Here is a 14697-nt window from a genome sequence, read left to right as displayed (position 1 = left end):
TCTACTTTTAGGGGAAATTATAGGGCAGCAGTAGGGTAAAAAATTAATTTTATTTTTATATGAATTATGGGGATACAACTTTTTTTTTAAAAACTACAACTCCTATAGAACATAGTTTATTTTGCAATTTTTATGTCTCCTAAGGGAATTTTGTTTGCCATAAAAAGAAAAATAATAAATTTATTTTTTGGGGAAACAATTGTAAAGCTAAAGTGTTAAACAATTGTAAAATAATTTTAAGAAGTTTATTTTAATTAAATACAAATATAAATAATTATTTTTAATATGATAGTAAGGAAAAACCAACAGCTGTTTAATCCTAACAACAAATTCCTTTTCATTGGTATTAAATGAAAATATATATGTATATGAATATATTTTTCATTTGAAATATTTATTGCTTTCCTATAGCAAATAACAAATTTGTCTATGTAAATGTTTTATAAAACAAAATTTCTCTTTTGTTGCCAAAAACCACATGTTCAACTCTGATTATTTTGCGGTTTTGTAACCAATATATTTTCTCGATTTCATTTGATAAGATAATAAATTAATTAAACACACTTATTTTTAGAGAATTTCTTGTTTTTGGTTTTAGTAAAATTACATAGAAAAAAAAACTACAACAACAATAATTTTAAAATTTTAAACCATAAAATATAATAAATATAATTGTGTTGTTTTTGAATAATAATTTTAAAATACGATCCTTAGAGTATTTGCTACAGACCAATGTCTTGTATGTAGTTGTATGTATTTGAGTTTAAAAGGAAGTCTATTACATATTGGTATTTTAATGTAAATTACTTAAGGAATTTTATAAACAAATAATCTATATAGTTTTAATATATGCAAGTTTTGCAAAACCACATGTTTTTACAATGAACATGTTCATGAACATTTTGCTTAATTTTGCATTGTAAATTAGTAATAAAATTTTTGAACATAATTTCCGGTTCAATAACGCACATACAAATACATATAAACACAGTTACATACATATATACATATGTACAGATATACTTGCATTGTACTTCAATACACAATACCTGCAGGTCTTGACAACTTTCCCTTGGTTTTAGCAATTGGTTATTGAAAATACTTCTTTGCTGGTAAAAAAAAGCTTTTTTCATTAAAATAACGCTTTTGTAGTGTATTAATATTTTTCAAAAAGCTTTTTTGATGCATAATATTATTCTAGTCGTAAACTTTCGCTTTCGGGCTGTAATATTTTTTTTTTTTTTTAATTTTTTAGTGAATCTGGGTTTTTAGCTTTTTATTGTACCTAACTTTTTAATATTTTCATTGAAAGTTCAAACTTTTTATTAAAAAAACAGAAACGCTTTTTTAATGCTCGTTATTTATTCAAAAAGCTTTTTAAAGCATTTTATTCAAAAAGCTTTTTAAAGCATTTTATTCAAAAAGCTTTTTATTCAAAAAGCTTTTTAAAGCTTTTTATTCAAAAAAGCTTTTTGAATAATTTTTTATTCGAAAAGCTTTTAGCGAAATAAAATTTATATGGATCCTTTTAAAGCTTTTTATTCAAAAAGCTTTTTAAAGATTTTTATTCAAAAAGCTTTTTAAAGCTTTTTATTCAAAAAAGCTTTTTATTCAAAAAGCTTTTAGCGAAATAAAATTTATATGGAAAAAGAGCTTTTTGTACGATTTTCTAATAAAGAATGATTTCTAGTGTAATTTTTGTTTGAAAAAGTATTTTTCATGGAAAGCTTTTCATAGAAAAAGTAATAAAATTTATCCCGACTAAAAAAGTACTTTTTTCCACCACAAATAGACAATTGAGATACAGTTTTGAAAAAATTGAAGATAAACTTCCTGCTATATTACCTGGTGATACTAAAGTGATGATAATATGTGTATCAAAATGTTGAACAAGTTTTCCAAAAGCTTTGCCTTTTTTCATAACTGCATGGTAAATAAACCTACACACATAATTATTACATAACTGCACTTTTACTTGCACATACATACTGTTACACTTTTACTAATTTATTATATAAATAAAACATACATATAAACACAAGACATTATTAAATGTATTTGTTTAGTATTGTACAGATGACTTAATTTATGGAAATTCTGTTAATAGAAAAAACAAATAAACAAACAACAACAACTATTAAAGTTTTATGTTTCCACATTGTTATTTATTACTTAAATGTTTGTTATTATAAAATTTAAATTAATTTACTATAAAATTTATTAATATGACAGCAATTTTAATTAAATTTTCCTTTTACTTAATAATAAACAGCATTATCATTTTCTCTGGTGTTTAATAAGTGTATTTATATACATATACATATATTTAACTAAAAGTATACTTTAATATAATGCTTTCACTAACCCCCTTTAGTTATGCTTTATTAATTTTTTATTAATGCTATTATTTATAATTAAATGTTTATAATATCATTAGTTTATTATTAAATACATATAGAAAAATTTCAATTAACACTTTTTTTTATAAACACTTACCTTGTGAACAATCTGGTCCCGTCCAATGTCTTTCACAAACACATTGACCTGTCTCTAAATCGTATGTACCATGCTCTGAGCAACCGGGTAAACATTGATAAACTTGCTGATCAATGGTACCACAATCTTCACCCTGCCAGCCAGCCTTACAGTAACATTGACCAGCCACACAGGTGCCATGACTCGAACACAAGGGGTCTAAACAATCATCTATATTTATGGGTGGAAAAAAGGGAAAATAGGAGAAGAAGTAAAAAAACAAAAGGATATGAAAAAGTGTTTAAGTGTTAGTTGAGTAAGTAAGTATGAGAGTAGAACATTAGCATGTTAGACACGTTCTAGTATAAAAAACTGGTCATTAAAATATATTGTTGGTTGGGGAGTTTTAAACACAAACAAACAAAAAGGAACGTTTTTTTTTGTCCATTGAAAGAAGTTAAACTTGTTTAAGAATTGTTAATGGCCATATGTTTTTGATAAAAGTTTTTTTCCGTCGTCGTTAAGAAACATTTAACATCCTTGTAATAACAAGTTGGCAAAAAAGCAGAACAGAGTAAAAACAGCAAGAAATACAAAACTTTATTGCAATAAAAACATATATATGTAAGTATATACGAAAATTTTGGCATAAAGATGGGTTAGTAAGAAAACATTTCAAAATTGTTTATATTAAATCAGAACGAATTAAAAATTCCCTAATTACAAGTTATTAAAGATGTATCTTTAGCGTAAGTAAAATGTTTATAAACATGTTTCTAAACATAATTTGAATTATTTTGCAATATTTATAAAAATCTCTGAGTAATTTTTCTATTATAGCAATTAGCTAATTTGTCTATATGCTTAGTTAAAAAATGCATGCTTGTTAATATACATGTTGCTGAAAAGTGTCATTTTACAACTATAATCTTGAATGTAGGTGTTGAAATTGTATAAAGTTCATTCCATAGCTTGACTTCTATACTAAATGTAATATTTTTTAAACATGCTTTAGATAAAAATTGTAGTTAAATAGATTGAAACAATTCTAGATGTTTATAAACATGTTGTTTGCAACAATAACGACTAAATAAATAATAAACAACTTTATTAAATTTTAAGTGAAAACGACTGATAATTGGATTATAATAATAATTTTTAATATATTGAAACTTATACTAATGTTTCTAAACATGTTGCTTACGTTGAGAATATTGTTTCAATAAAACTGGATAATTTTTCAGTTCATAGAAAGGAAGAATTTTTAGTTTTTTGCGCATTTGGTATTTTTGATAGTTTCAAAATTCTTTTGACATATTGTAATTTTCTAAAAATGTTTATAAACATGTTGCTAACATTGAAAAAATCGTTTCAATAAAACTGGATAATTTTATCAGTTCATAGAAAGGAAGAATTTTTAGTTTTTGGAGCATTTGGTATTTTTGATAGTTTCAAAATATTTTTGATATATTGAAATTATCTAAAAAGGTTTCTAAACATGTTGCTAATACAATCGCGATCTTATTTGTTATAAGCATTGTTTAAAGTTCATTAAACTAATTAAAAATAATTTGCTCATAAATAGTTTTCTTGTCGCTTATAGAACTTTTAACATTTGTTTCTAAACATGTTGCTAGTAAATGTTTACTAGTTAATACAACTGGTATATTTCTAAAAGAACTTTTGTTAACTCGGAAATGTTCATAAACATATTATGTTGAAACAAACTTTATTTCGAAAAAGCTTCTGCGAAAAGTATTTTCAGTTTAACAATATTCTTAGAAACATGTTGGTAAACATTCTAATAGGCATTAATTATAGTGAAAATTGCATTAATTTGATAAATTTATAATTTTTTTTGTAAAATATTTCTTAACTAATTGTTACTTTTAATCTTGCCATAACGATTCCGAATTCAGTTTGCTATGCTTAATATAGACCAACAAAAGTTTACAGATTTATTTGCTTCTGCCATAGCTTTGGGATAAAAACCTTAACGAAACATTTGGCGAAAATAAATATATGAAAAACAAAAATATTAACTTCCTTCAATGTTTATTTACAAATCATTTAAATGTACAAAATAAACCTCGTCCATACATGTACTATATATATTTTATCCTTAAACCAAAATAAACCAAAATAAATACTTACGTTGATCACAAAAAGGTCCCTTCCAGCCACGTTCACAATGGCATTCACCTTCAATGCAACGACCATGACTCGAACAATTTGGTACTTCACATTCACCTACAGGTATATCACATTCAGAACCCTTCCAACCCTCCTCACAATGACACACACCACCGCCGTAGTGACCATGAGCTGAGCATAAAACTGGACAGACGCCTGTAAAAACACACACAAACACAAAGGAAAAGTTAAATCATGAGAAAAGAAAATATCAAGTAAGGATTTTGTAGTTTATGTATTTGTTTTATTTTTCCTATTTTTTTGTGATTCGTAATACAAAGAGAGTGAAAAAAGTTGTGTTTGTGTAAGTTTTTCTGTGTGATATGTTGTTATAAGAAAATTGTTGAAAACAACATTGTTTGTTTGTGTGTTTTGTTCTCTCTTTTTATATTTATTTTCTTAAAGTTTTTCTCTTTTTTTTTTTTGGTTCAAGGCACCAGGAGCATTAAAAGAAAAACTTACAGGTGACGATGACAGGTTTTGTTTATTTTCGAATTTTTTTCTTTTGTTATTGTTATTATTACTTGGGTAACAACAAAAAGAGTTGAAAGAAGGTGATAAATAATGACTTTAAATTTCATTACTTAAAGTAAATAAAGGAAATAAAAAGTAGATAAAAACAACACAAACAAATCCGGTAGACGCCATAAGATATGCTTTAGAAAATTGAAATTTAGCTATTATTTAGAAAGTTTATAACAAAGGTAGTATATTTTTAAATAATTTAAAAAATTTAGTAAAATTTAAAATAATTTATAGCTTTTAACAAAGATTACAAAATTTTCAAAGTCTATTTTTAGGAGTAAATGTGTGTAACTATTTTCCTAATATGTTTTCTTTTATACTCACTTTTTGAACAATCTGAACCCTGATAGCCATCAATACAATCACATTTGCCCAAATAACAACTACCACGACCGGAGCAATCATTGGGACAAGTGGTGCTAACGCCTTCTGCCTCCTCCACAATTAAAGTGGCCGAGTGTGAGACTAATTCATCATTGTAAACCGAAATAAACCAAAGACCAGTATCTAAATATTGCAACAGCGAAACGTTCACCATCATAGTATCCATATCTAAGGCAGGCAAACCACCATCCATGCCAGCCGCAGAACGTTTTCGACGTCTTTGTTGCTGTTGTTGCTGGCGATATCTTATATGTTTGGCGGTATCTAAGGGTGTTTCAATATCTCCTGTATATTCAAATGATGAATCTACCGAATCATTATCCTCATTATCCACATCCTCTTCATCATCGTCGCCCTCAGCGCCTTCAATATCATCCATATCGTCGTCGTTATTGTTATCATTGTCCATGTCATTAAAGTAATGTCGCGTCGCCATATAGGCCATATCGTTGGCAGACAAACGTTGCAATTGCTCGGCAGACATATCGAGCAATATATCACCAGCATCTTCCATATCTTTGCGACGATATTGAGTGTCATTAGCAGTGACACTGCGTCTATGCCTTAAATGACTGTCCAAACGACCACCTTTAATAAATTCAACAAAATCATATTGTGTTACCGATGGTGCAACATTGCGTCGCGAATAAACAGCAAAGTTGGCACCCCACGGCAATGTAAAATTGAAGCGCACAAAGGCGGGATGTTTATTACGGAATTCCAAAGTCCAGAATTGATAAGCTGGTATATTGGCATGATACAGTTCATTGAAATCCTTTAGTTCGACAACTTGTGGCCACTTAAGCAACGGCTGATGATGATGATTCAATTGCTGTTGTTGCTGTGCCGTATACGATTGGTCCTGCAGATGAGAGGTGGCATCTTGGCCCATTAGACCAGCACCCATACCCATGCCTATGCCGCCACTACCGCCTATGTTTGTATTAATGCCCAAATTCAATTGTTGATTAATGGTATGTGGCTGTTGTTGTTGCAACAACAGCTGCTGTTGATGTTGCAATTGCAAAGAGGGTGCCAAATTTTGAAAACCACCACCGCCACCATTAGTACTGGAACTGTGATCCGAGGTACTGGTTTGTATTGATTCTTCTGTTGGGTATGCTGTGGGTTGTAAACTATTGCCATTAAGTAGATTTGTTTTTGTATTGCCATGTAAATCATGTGGTTGCGACTTAACATCTTGGACTAGGATGCAATTTGTTGTATCCATGTTGGGTTTCATAGAGCTTACAGCTGCAAATAAAAAGAGTAAAAAAAGAAGAAAATTACATTTTTGCAGAGTTAACATATTTAAAGATCTTAAATCATATAGCAAAACTTAAAACAAAACACCATCAGTGGCAGCAGCAGTGGTACCATAAAAACTGCTTATCAGTAGAAAATATTAACATATGCTAATGGCTTTTTCTCTCACATGAACACAGACAAAAATGACTGTCTGCTTGTATGTGTGAGTGTGTGTGTGTGTGGAATCAAAGTATAGTTATTGCCTTTTGGATAACCATAGCAAATTTTCAGGCTCATAAATCATGATAGTAAAGTAAAATACAGAATATGGTAGCAACTCTAAAATGTGTTAAGTTAAGCTAAAAAGTATGCAGTAAAACGTGCACTTAAAATGCGCCAAAATGTAGGCAATACTTATTTTTTTTGATTTTATTTCAACAAAAATTTTTTGCCAACTTTGGCAATAAATGTTAAAGACATTCAATGCTAAATGATGGCCGCAAAAATGTTTAAGAAATAGTTTTTTGTTTTTTGCTTTTCAGCTGTTTCTTTCGCTTTTTTTCTCTCTATACAAATCAAGCACGTATTGTGAATTTGGCCATCTTATATCTTTTTCACCAAAAAAAAGATCAATAAAAAAGTTTTTTTATTTTTTTTGCTGTTTATAATCTTTTAAATGTATAGTACCATTACAATAACCAAATGATGTTTTTTTTTTTTTTTTTTTTTTTTGTTTTGGCTTTCTACATAAATCATAATTTCTCAGTCATGTTTTACAAAGTTATTGATATAAATTTTGCAATTTTATCGAAAATTTTCTAGGTTTTTTTCTTTTTACTCATTTGGTAAGAGAATGGTTGAAAAAAAGGAATTATATAGAAGGTATTTTATCATTTTCGGTGCGAGCTTTACCATTATGGTACTTTTAACTCCTGTTAGCTGTTGATGATAACCACTTGTGCCCTTTTTCACCCATAATTTATTAAACTTCTTCTAGTCTTTAGCATAAATAATTTATGATATGGATAAATGTGAGCATTTAACTAATAAAAATGAAATTTGAATTATACTTTTTTTACGCCATTGACAGCTTTTGGAGAAATGGCCGCAATAACGTAGTTTGTACCTTTATCATTTTGAAATAAAACAGAACTGGCATGGAAAATAATACCCTAGAGAGAGAAAAAGTTTTTAAATGTTTGAAATGAAAATTTGTTTATCTGTTAAACATTTTTTGTTTAAATTTAAATTGTTGCCGATTGCAACTATCTTTAAGATAAAAGTTGTTCAACTTTAAGCCTTAAAATTTTCAATTACTTGTCCTTCAGTAGTTTAAAAACCTTCTAGCTCTACATTTTAATGTTTAGCAACCAGCTGCTGAGTGAAATTGCTTTAAGAACTATATTTATATTCATTAAATGTTTAGCAACAAGTTGACAATACAAAAATTAAATTCCTTTGTAAATTTTCAAAGAAATATTGAAAAAACATTTTTAGATACACAAAAACGTTTTTAGTTGAAATGTAAATGTATAGCAACATGTTGCCAAAATAAAGTTTATGGTGGATTTACATATTAAACCAAAATTCTGAAATAAGAATGGTTTATAAATTTTCTTTAAAAACCTATAACTCTAGCTTTTTAACTGTATTATAAATGTTTGGCTACAAGTTGCCGAGGACAAAAAATTCACTTATTAAATATATTGAGTGCTATTTTAAGTCAAATTGGCATATTTTTCTTAAATTTTTTTTTTTTTTTTTTTTTTTTATTAAATTGTAAAAATATGTTTTATTATTATTGTTTCAAAGATGTTGTAATCTCTCCAGCAACATGTTGCTAAGAGCAAAACGTCTAGTATTTATGCGAAAAACTAACTAAATCAACTCTTAAACTCAGATTTAGTTGGCAAATATTAATTTTTAAATACATATTTATATTTTTACTAAAAAACTAATTACAAATATGGTTTTGCTACATGTTGAATTAAATTGCTCTTTTTTGTGTCTAGCAACATGATGCTATTAACAACAAACAAGCTTATTATTCTTATTTACGAAATTTTTTACAACTTTAAGGAAGATACTGCAAAATGTTTTAAAAAATTGTGTTTAGCAACATGTTGCATTAAACGTAGTATATAAACTTTACCAGTTAACCAAATTTATTATAACATTTGTAATTTATTACCTTTTACAAGTTTTTTCAAGTGAAAATATAAACGCCTTGACACACTTCAATAGTTTTTGTAGACCAACCCCTAAAACAGCGAATTATGGAAAACAATTTAAACAAATAATGTCAAAAGAATTAATATTTACCGTTTTTCAAATAACTTTTATTGGCACACTTCTAACTTGAGAAAAATTTTAAATTTTCTCACCAAAATATTTGCAACCCTGTAAAATTTTTGCAGTAATATCATATAAAAAAATGTTTACAAAAAAATTTGGAAAGCAAATATGTATTACCAAAAAAATCGTATTTAAAAATGTTAAAGCAACCCTTTCAATTTCTTTATAAGGCAATTGAACTACGACCTGGGTAAGTACTTATGTGTGTGTATTTAGTAATTTTAACACTTGTTGTGCCCGCATTTTTTTGTAACAAATGAAATATTTAAACACTTAACCCAGCAGCAACAATACTTAAGTAAAGAAAAATATTTGTTTTTTTTTGTGTAAAAACAAACAAACATAAACTGCATATGGTGTCCTGACAGGACAATTGTTCTAAGGCGTTGGTTGCTGTTTGTTTATGTTTTTGGTCCCAAAGAAGTGTTAATGTTTATTTACAACAATTTGTTTCTTCATCTTTAGTTTAAAAGAGTAAAATAAACAACCCGCATTATGTATGTAAGTTGTGGTTAAATAGTATACGAAAAAAAATCCGTAATAAAAATCAAATCCTGCACCAAAATAACTCACAAAAAAAAACTACAACGCAGATTGAAGTTTGAAGACATTAAAAGTAAATGAAAAAGCTGTAAAATTTAGCAGTTTTTTACACTTACATACTCAGTTTTTAGCAAAGTTTTTTTTTTTTATTTTTCTATGGGTTTTAATCTTTTGGGAAAAAATACAAGTTTTAAGAAAAACTGACGCTTTAGGACAACTAAAATAACTTTTAAATATTTATATAGCGTTAAATCTATTAAGGAGTATGGTAGTTTTATAAAAGGAATCTAGTGTATTCCGCCATGTCTTGGTTGTATTCTTTTGTTTGTTTCTTAAGTATATTTGTTTAAGTTTTTTTTTTTTGCTTTTTCGTTTTTTGCTGTGAAGCTTTTATACTGTCTGCTTTTAACCTTTTCTTTGGGAAATAAGTGAGTTAGAAAGAAAGTTTTTTTTATTGTATAGAAGTTAGTTTCTGTATAGTCTTAAGAGTATATTCCATTATAGTCTTTATTTAAGAAAGCATTGTTGTGAGTTGGTTAAAAGAAATATATAAAAAAAGTTTTTTTTTTTTTTTTGCGTATTAGTGTTTAAAGAACTTAATTTGCTACTAGAAGACAGAAAATATGAAGGATTGTTAAAAAGTGTGTATTAGGGCATTAAATGTTACCCTCATCAAGTTGGGCTACAAAATTGAGAGGAAATTTTATATAATGTTGCCAGCAACATGTTGAGAATTTCAGAAATGAATTTGTTTTTCGTTACGCTTATTAAGAATGTGAATTGATGTTTAAGATATGAGTTTTTTTGTAAAAGTAATATTAAGCAACATTTTAATGTTTCTAGACATTGTTGTGAAACTTTTATTTTTAAAAATAAAGATAAATGTATACAAAATGATTTGTTTAGAACTTTCTTTAAAATGACATAAAATAAGCTAAAGGTGTTAAAGAAAATTTAAATTAGAAGAAAGTAATGCATAACCCTTCAAGTTGAGCAACAAAATTAAGGGAACTGTCGATAAAATATTGCTTGCAACATGTTGAGAAGTTTAGATACTAATTTGCTTTTAATCACGGACATTAAGAATACAAATTAGTGTTAGAAAAGCTGACTTATAACCACAGAAATATTGTGCAACCTATTTCTGTTTATAAACAATGTTGCGAGAGATTTATGTAAACAATTAAAAAAAACATATACATAAGATATCGGACAGTCCTTAAAGAAGTTATTTTGCTTCAAAAGGATTCAAAATATGAAGACATTTTAAAGCAAATGTTAATTAAAGGCAACTAATGTAGCCTTCAAGTTAAGCTATTGCCAGCAACCTGTTGAGCAGTCTAAGACAATAGTTTTTAAATTACGTAATGTTAAACAACATTTCAATGTTTCTAAACTACGATGCGAAACTTTTAAAGGAAATTACCTATTAAAATATTTTAATTTAAATAAAGTATTGCATACAATACATGATAAGTTGAAATTAAGAACAAAATCCATTAAAAAAAACTTGCCAGCAACATGTTGAGATTATGTAATAATGCCCAACAAACATAAAGAAATAATGTTGAGCAACAAATTTTGCCACGAGCCTTGTTGATATACATTACAACTAGTAAGAAATATTTTTAATAGGAATATTTTGACACTTGTAACATGTTTCAAAATTTTAGTTTTCTTAAATGTTTCTAATCATTCGGCTGTGAGCAACATTCCGTCTGAACATTAATTAGCTTTTCTATCCATGCATTTGCTCTCTAAATTTTTTAAATATTTAAAATACAAATTTATTATTCTCTAACAATTCTAACAAATAATTAACATAATTAACTATTTTTTCACTTTTTTCCTAAATAAACAAAAATTCTATTTATACTATTTATAGAACATTTTTTCCAAAATTTTAACAATAATTTATTTATTTATTAATTTGGTTAATTTAAAAAATTTTATGAATGTTCACACTCGAAAAAGCTTTTGAAATTAATTTTCACATAAATTTTAAACAATTTTACAATTTTGCCTTAATTAAAATAACAATTAAAAGCTCATTAAAAATACTATTTATCAGAGAGAGAAAAAAAAAATAAAATATTTTTAAAATATATAAAGCAGCAGACTGCAAAAACAAAAACGTTTGAATAAAAATAATATAAAAAAAAACATATTTTTATATAACAATTCATTATGGGAAAATGTTAAATGAAAAAAAAGTACTATAACATAATTATATTAGTCTTAATGATTTTTGTCAATTAAATTTAATTATAAAACATGTTTATATTCATTAAAATGGAAGAATGTGTATGTATGTGTGTGTGTGTTTTCTTTCTATAATTAATAAATATGTTTTAATGTAAATAAAAATAACTATAATGAGAAAACCCCAAAACACAAACAACCCTTCTTTTTTTGTTTTAATATATACAAACCACAAACTATAAGCCACAATTTTAAAGGGAAATTAAAAAAATGTTTTTATGAGAAGAAATTCCTTTAAAGGCATTTTCTATACAATTTCCTTTTCAAAGACAATCCGATGTTATCATTTAAATTCAGCCCTTTTTTTGGGGGGTTTAATTTTAAAAAGAAAAATCTCCCTTTTTTTGAAATAAAAACATCTATTTATTGACATTTACTAACAATTTAATGACACTCCTGTTTGTATTTCAATTTAATGTGTGGCTTCCCTGGAAAATTGTCATAAAAACCACAACCCTCAAAAAAAAGAAAAAACTTTGCTGCCTCTATAAACTCATGCCAAAGCAATTAATAAGGTCTGTTCACCAAAAAGTTTCATTAAAAGTTTTTTTTTCTGTTCTAACTTTAACAATTATAGATGATCATCGATACAATCAAATGCCCTTTAAAAGTAATCGAAGAAGACCAAAAAACTAGGAAAAAATCATTAGCAAGAAAACAATTTTCTAGCCAGGTATTAATAGTTTTGGTTTGTTTTCTTTAGTTGCTTTTCGGGTGCGTGTTACATGTGACACTTTTAATGGTATTTATTTAGAAAATATGTTCTTTGGTCATACTTGAGTAATTAGGGGGGACGAAATATTTGTATTGGGGGATTGTCATGAAATTTGATAGAATTGTTGAACAATAATATTGGTACATTAAGACAAATGAGAAAAGTACAGCAACAATCCTTGGAACGATTTGTTATGTAACAGGAAAATACTTTTTATAATTTACGTGTTAAAATCAATGTTTAGCCGCAAATGTTTCTAAACAATGTTTAGAAAAGTTCAACTGAAGCGCACCGATTGTTCAACAAAGCTTTTGGTGAATGTGTTCTATCGATTTGAATCTGTGTGAGATTGTTTATGCAATTCAGAAGAGGTGATTTTGGCAGCGAAGACAAAGACCGTTATGCCAGCCATAAGTAGTTTGATGTCCAAGATTTGGAGTTATTACACCATGAAATTTGTCGCGCAACTAATTTGTCTAAACAACGTTTAGAAAAGTGCAACTGAAGCACACCGATTGTTCAACAAAGCTTTTGGTGAATGTGTTCTATGGATTTGAATCTGAGTGAGATGGTTTATGCGATTCAGAAGAGCTGATTTTGGCAGCGAAGACAAAGACATTTTAGGCCAGCCATAAGTAGTTTGAAGTCCAAGATTTGGAGGCATTACTCCATGAAAATTGTTGCAAAACTCAACAAGAGCCTTTTAAGTCATTGGGAGCTATTCGAGTAGCAATTCCAAAACATTTGCGAGTGCAGTATTAATTTAATTTTCATACGAATTGCAGCCAAGACTCCTTAAAGAATGGTTTTAACCATGGAAGTAAAGAAATGCTCGATAAATGGAGCCACAAAAGGATACTTATCTATTATGAGCTGCTGAAATCTGGACAAACCTTGGAAACCAGTAACAAATGCAAATTATTCTTTTGAAGATAGCATTGTCCAAGAAAAAACTACTACACAGAGGGAAAGAAAGCGTTATAAAATTATACACGCCTGGTACCAATTTGACACCAAAAATAATAATAATGTGTTACCAAAGTGACAACGTTATGTTGTCAAACAGAACGCTGGGTTGAAAATCTTTGGGCTAGTATGACTCGCGTCGTTCCGGAGCGAAGATCCAATTATCGTGGGAACGTAATGCAAGCTTACCGCTTGGCATCATGTTGCAATACCTGTTAAAAGCCCTATCACGCCTGACTACTAATTGTTTTAATCGATGCAGTGCGCTCACTCTCTCTCTCTCTCTCTTTGGGAAACTCTTTATTTCAGGGTATCAGATATGTAAAAAATCTTATTTTTTACACGCTTAAATTTATATTTTAGGAGTAAATTTAAACATTAAAGTATTCAAAATGCTGCACAATATTTTATTTTGGTAATATGTTGCTAAACAATGTTTCTAAATTCAAAATATGTAAACAAATATTGTCAAACAATGTTGCAGAACATACATTTCTAACATAAATGACTTTTATAGATATAACATTCACAATTGTTGCCAAATACAAACAAATGTATACAAACAATGTTGCAAAACATTCAATTCAAACATATAAGACTTCTGTATTAAATATATTGAAAAACCCTAAAACAATACCTGTAAAAATGTTGCTAAAAGTAATGAACTTTATATCTCTTACACAAAACAAATAATAAAGTATTTTCTTACATAACTTTGCTAAGATACCTCATCTCTTTAAACATTAATTATCCTCAGAAAAAGATTCTCCAACAATATCTCAAGACCTTTTGTGACTAACCCTCATTAACAACACAACGTACTAGCAAACAATAGCATGTAAGAGTAACAGTGCGTGTAGCTGTTAGCAGTATTTGTACATTTAAACTAATTAGCTTTAAGTGTAATTGAAGAACATCATTAAATGTTAAAAGTAGTATACAACTATCTACTATGTATGTAAGAAATCCGTATAGTTAATGAAGTTTTCCATTCTTAGAAAATTTCATTTTCGATTAACATTTTGTCGGTA

At 27.8% G+C, this 14697-nt stretch overlaps 1 protein-coding gene across 1 annotated transcript in view; it reads right to left on the bottom strand.

The window, feature by feature from the left end:
* LOC119604773 (teneurin-a) overlaps nt 1–14697 on the bottom strand; it is a gene marked incomplete at its 3' end in the record, with an annotated part of 327052 nt that overhangs the window by 84863 nt on the left and 227492 nt on the right. The window contains exons 5-7 of the mRNA XM_037957607.1: nt 5518–6831; nt 4630–4824; nt 2497–2706 (exon numbers count right to left, since the gene is read on the bottom strand). Of these exons, the coding sequence (XP_037813535.1) occupies nt 2497–2706; nt 4630–4824; nt 5518–6831 (1719 nt within the window). The remainder of the gene's footprint in view (nt 1–2496; nt 2707–4629; nt 4825–5517; nt 6832–14697) is intronic.

This window comes from Lucilia sericata, unplaced genomic scaffold (genome assembly GCF_015586225.1).
Source record: "Lucilia sericata isolate MDLA Ls3-8-SP2 unplaced genomic scaffold, ASM1558622v1 Contig000429F_arrow, whole genome shotgun sequence".
NCBI classification, from domain to species: Eukaryota; Metazoa; Arthropoda; class Insecta; order Diptera; family Calliphoridae; genus Lucilia; species Lucilia sericata.
The sequence above is the reverse complement of the archived record's forward strand: the minus strand, read 5'-3'. Positions and strand labels throughout refer to the sequence as shown.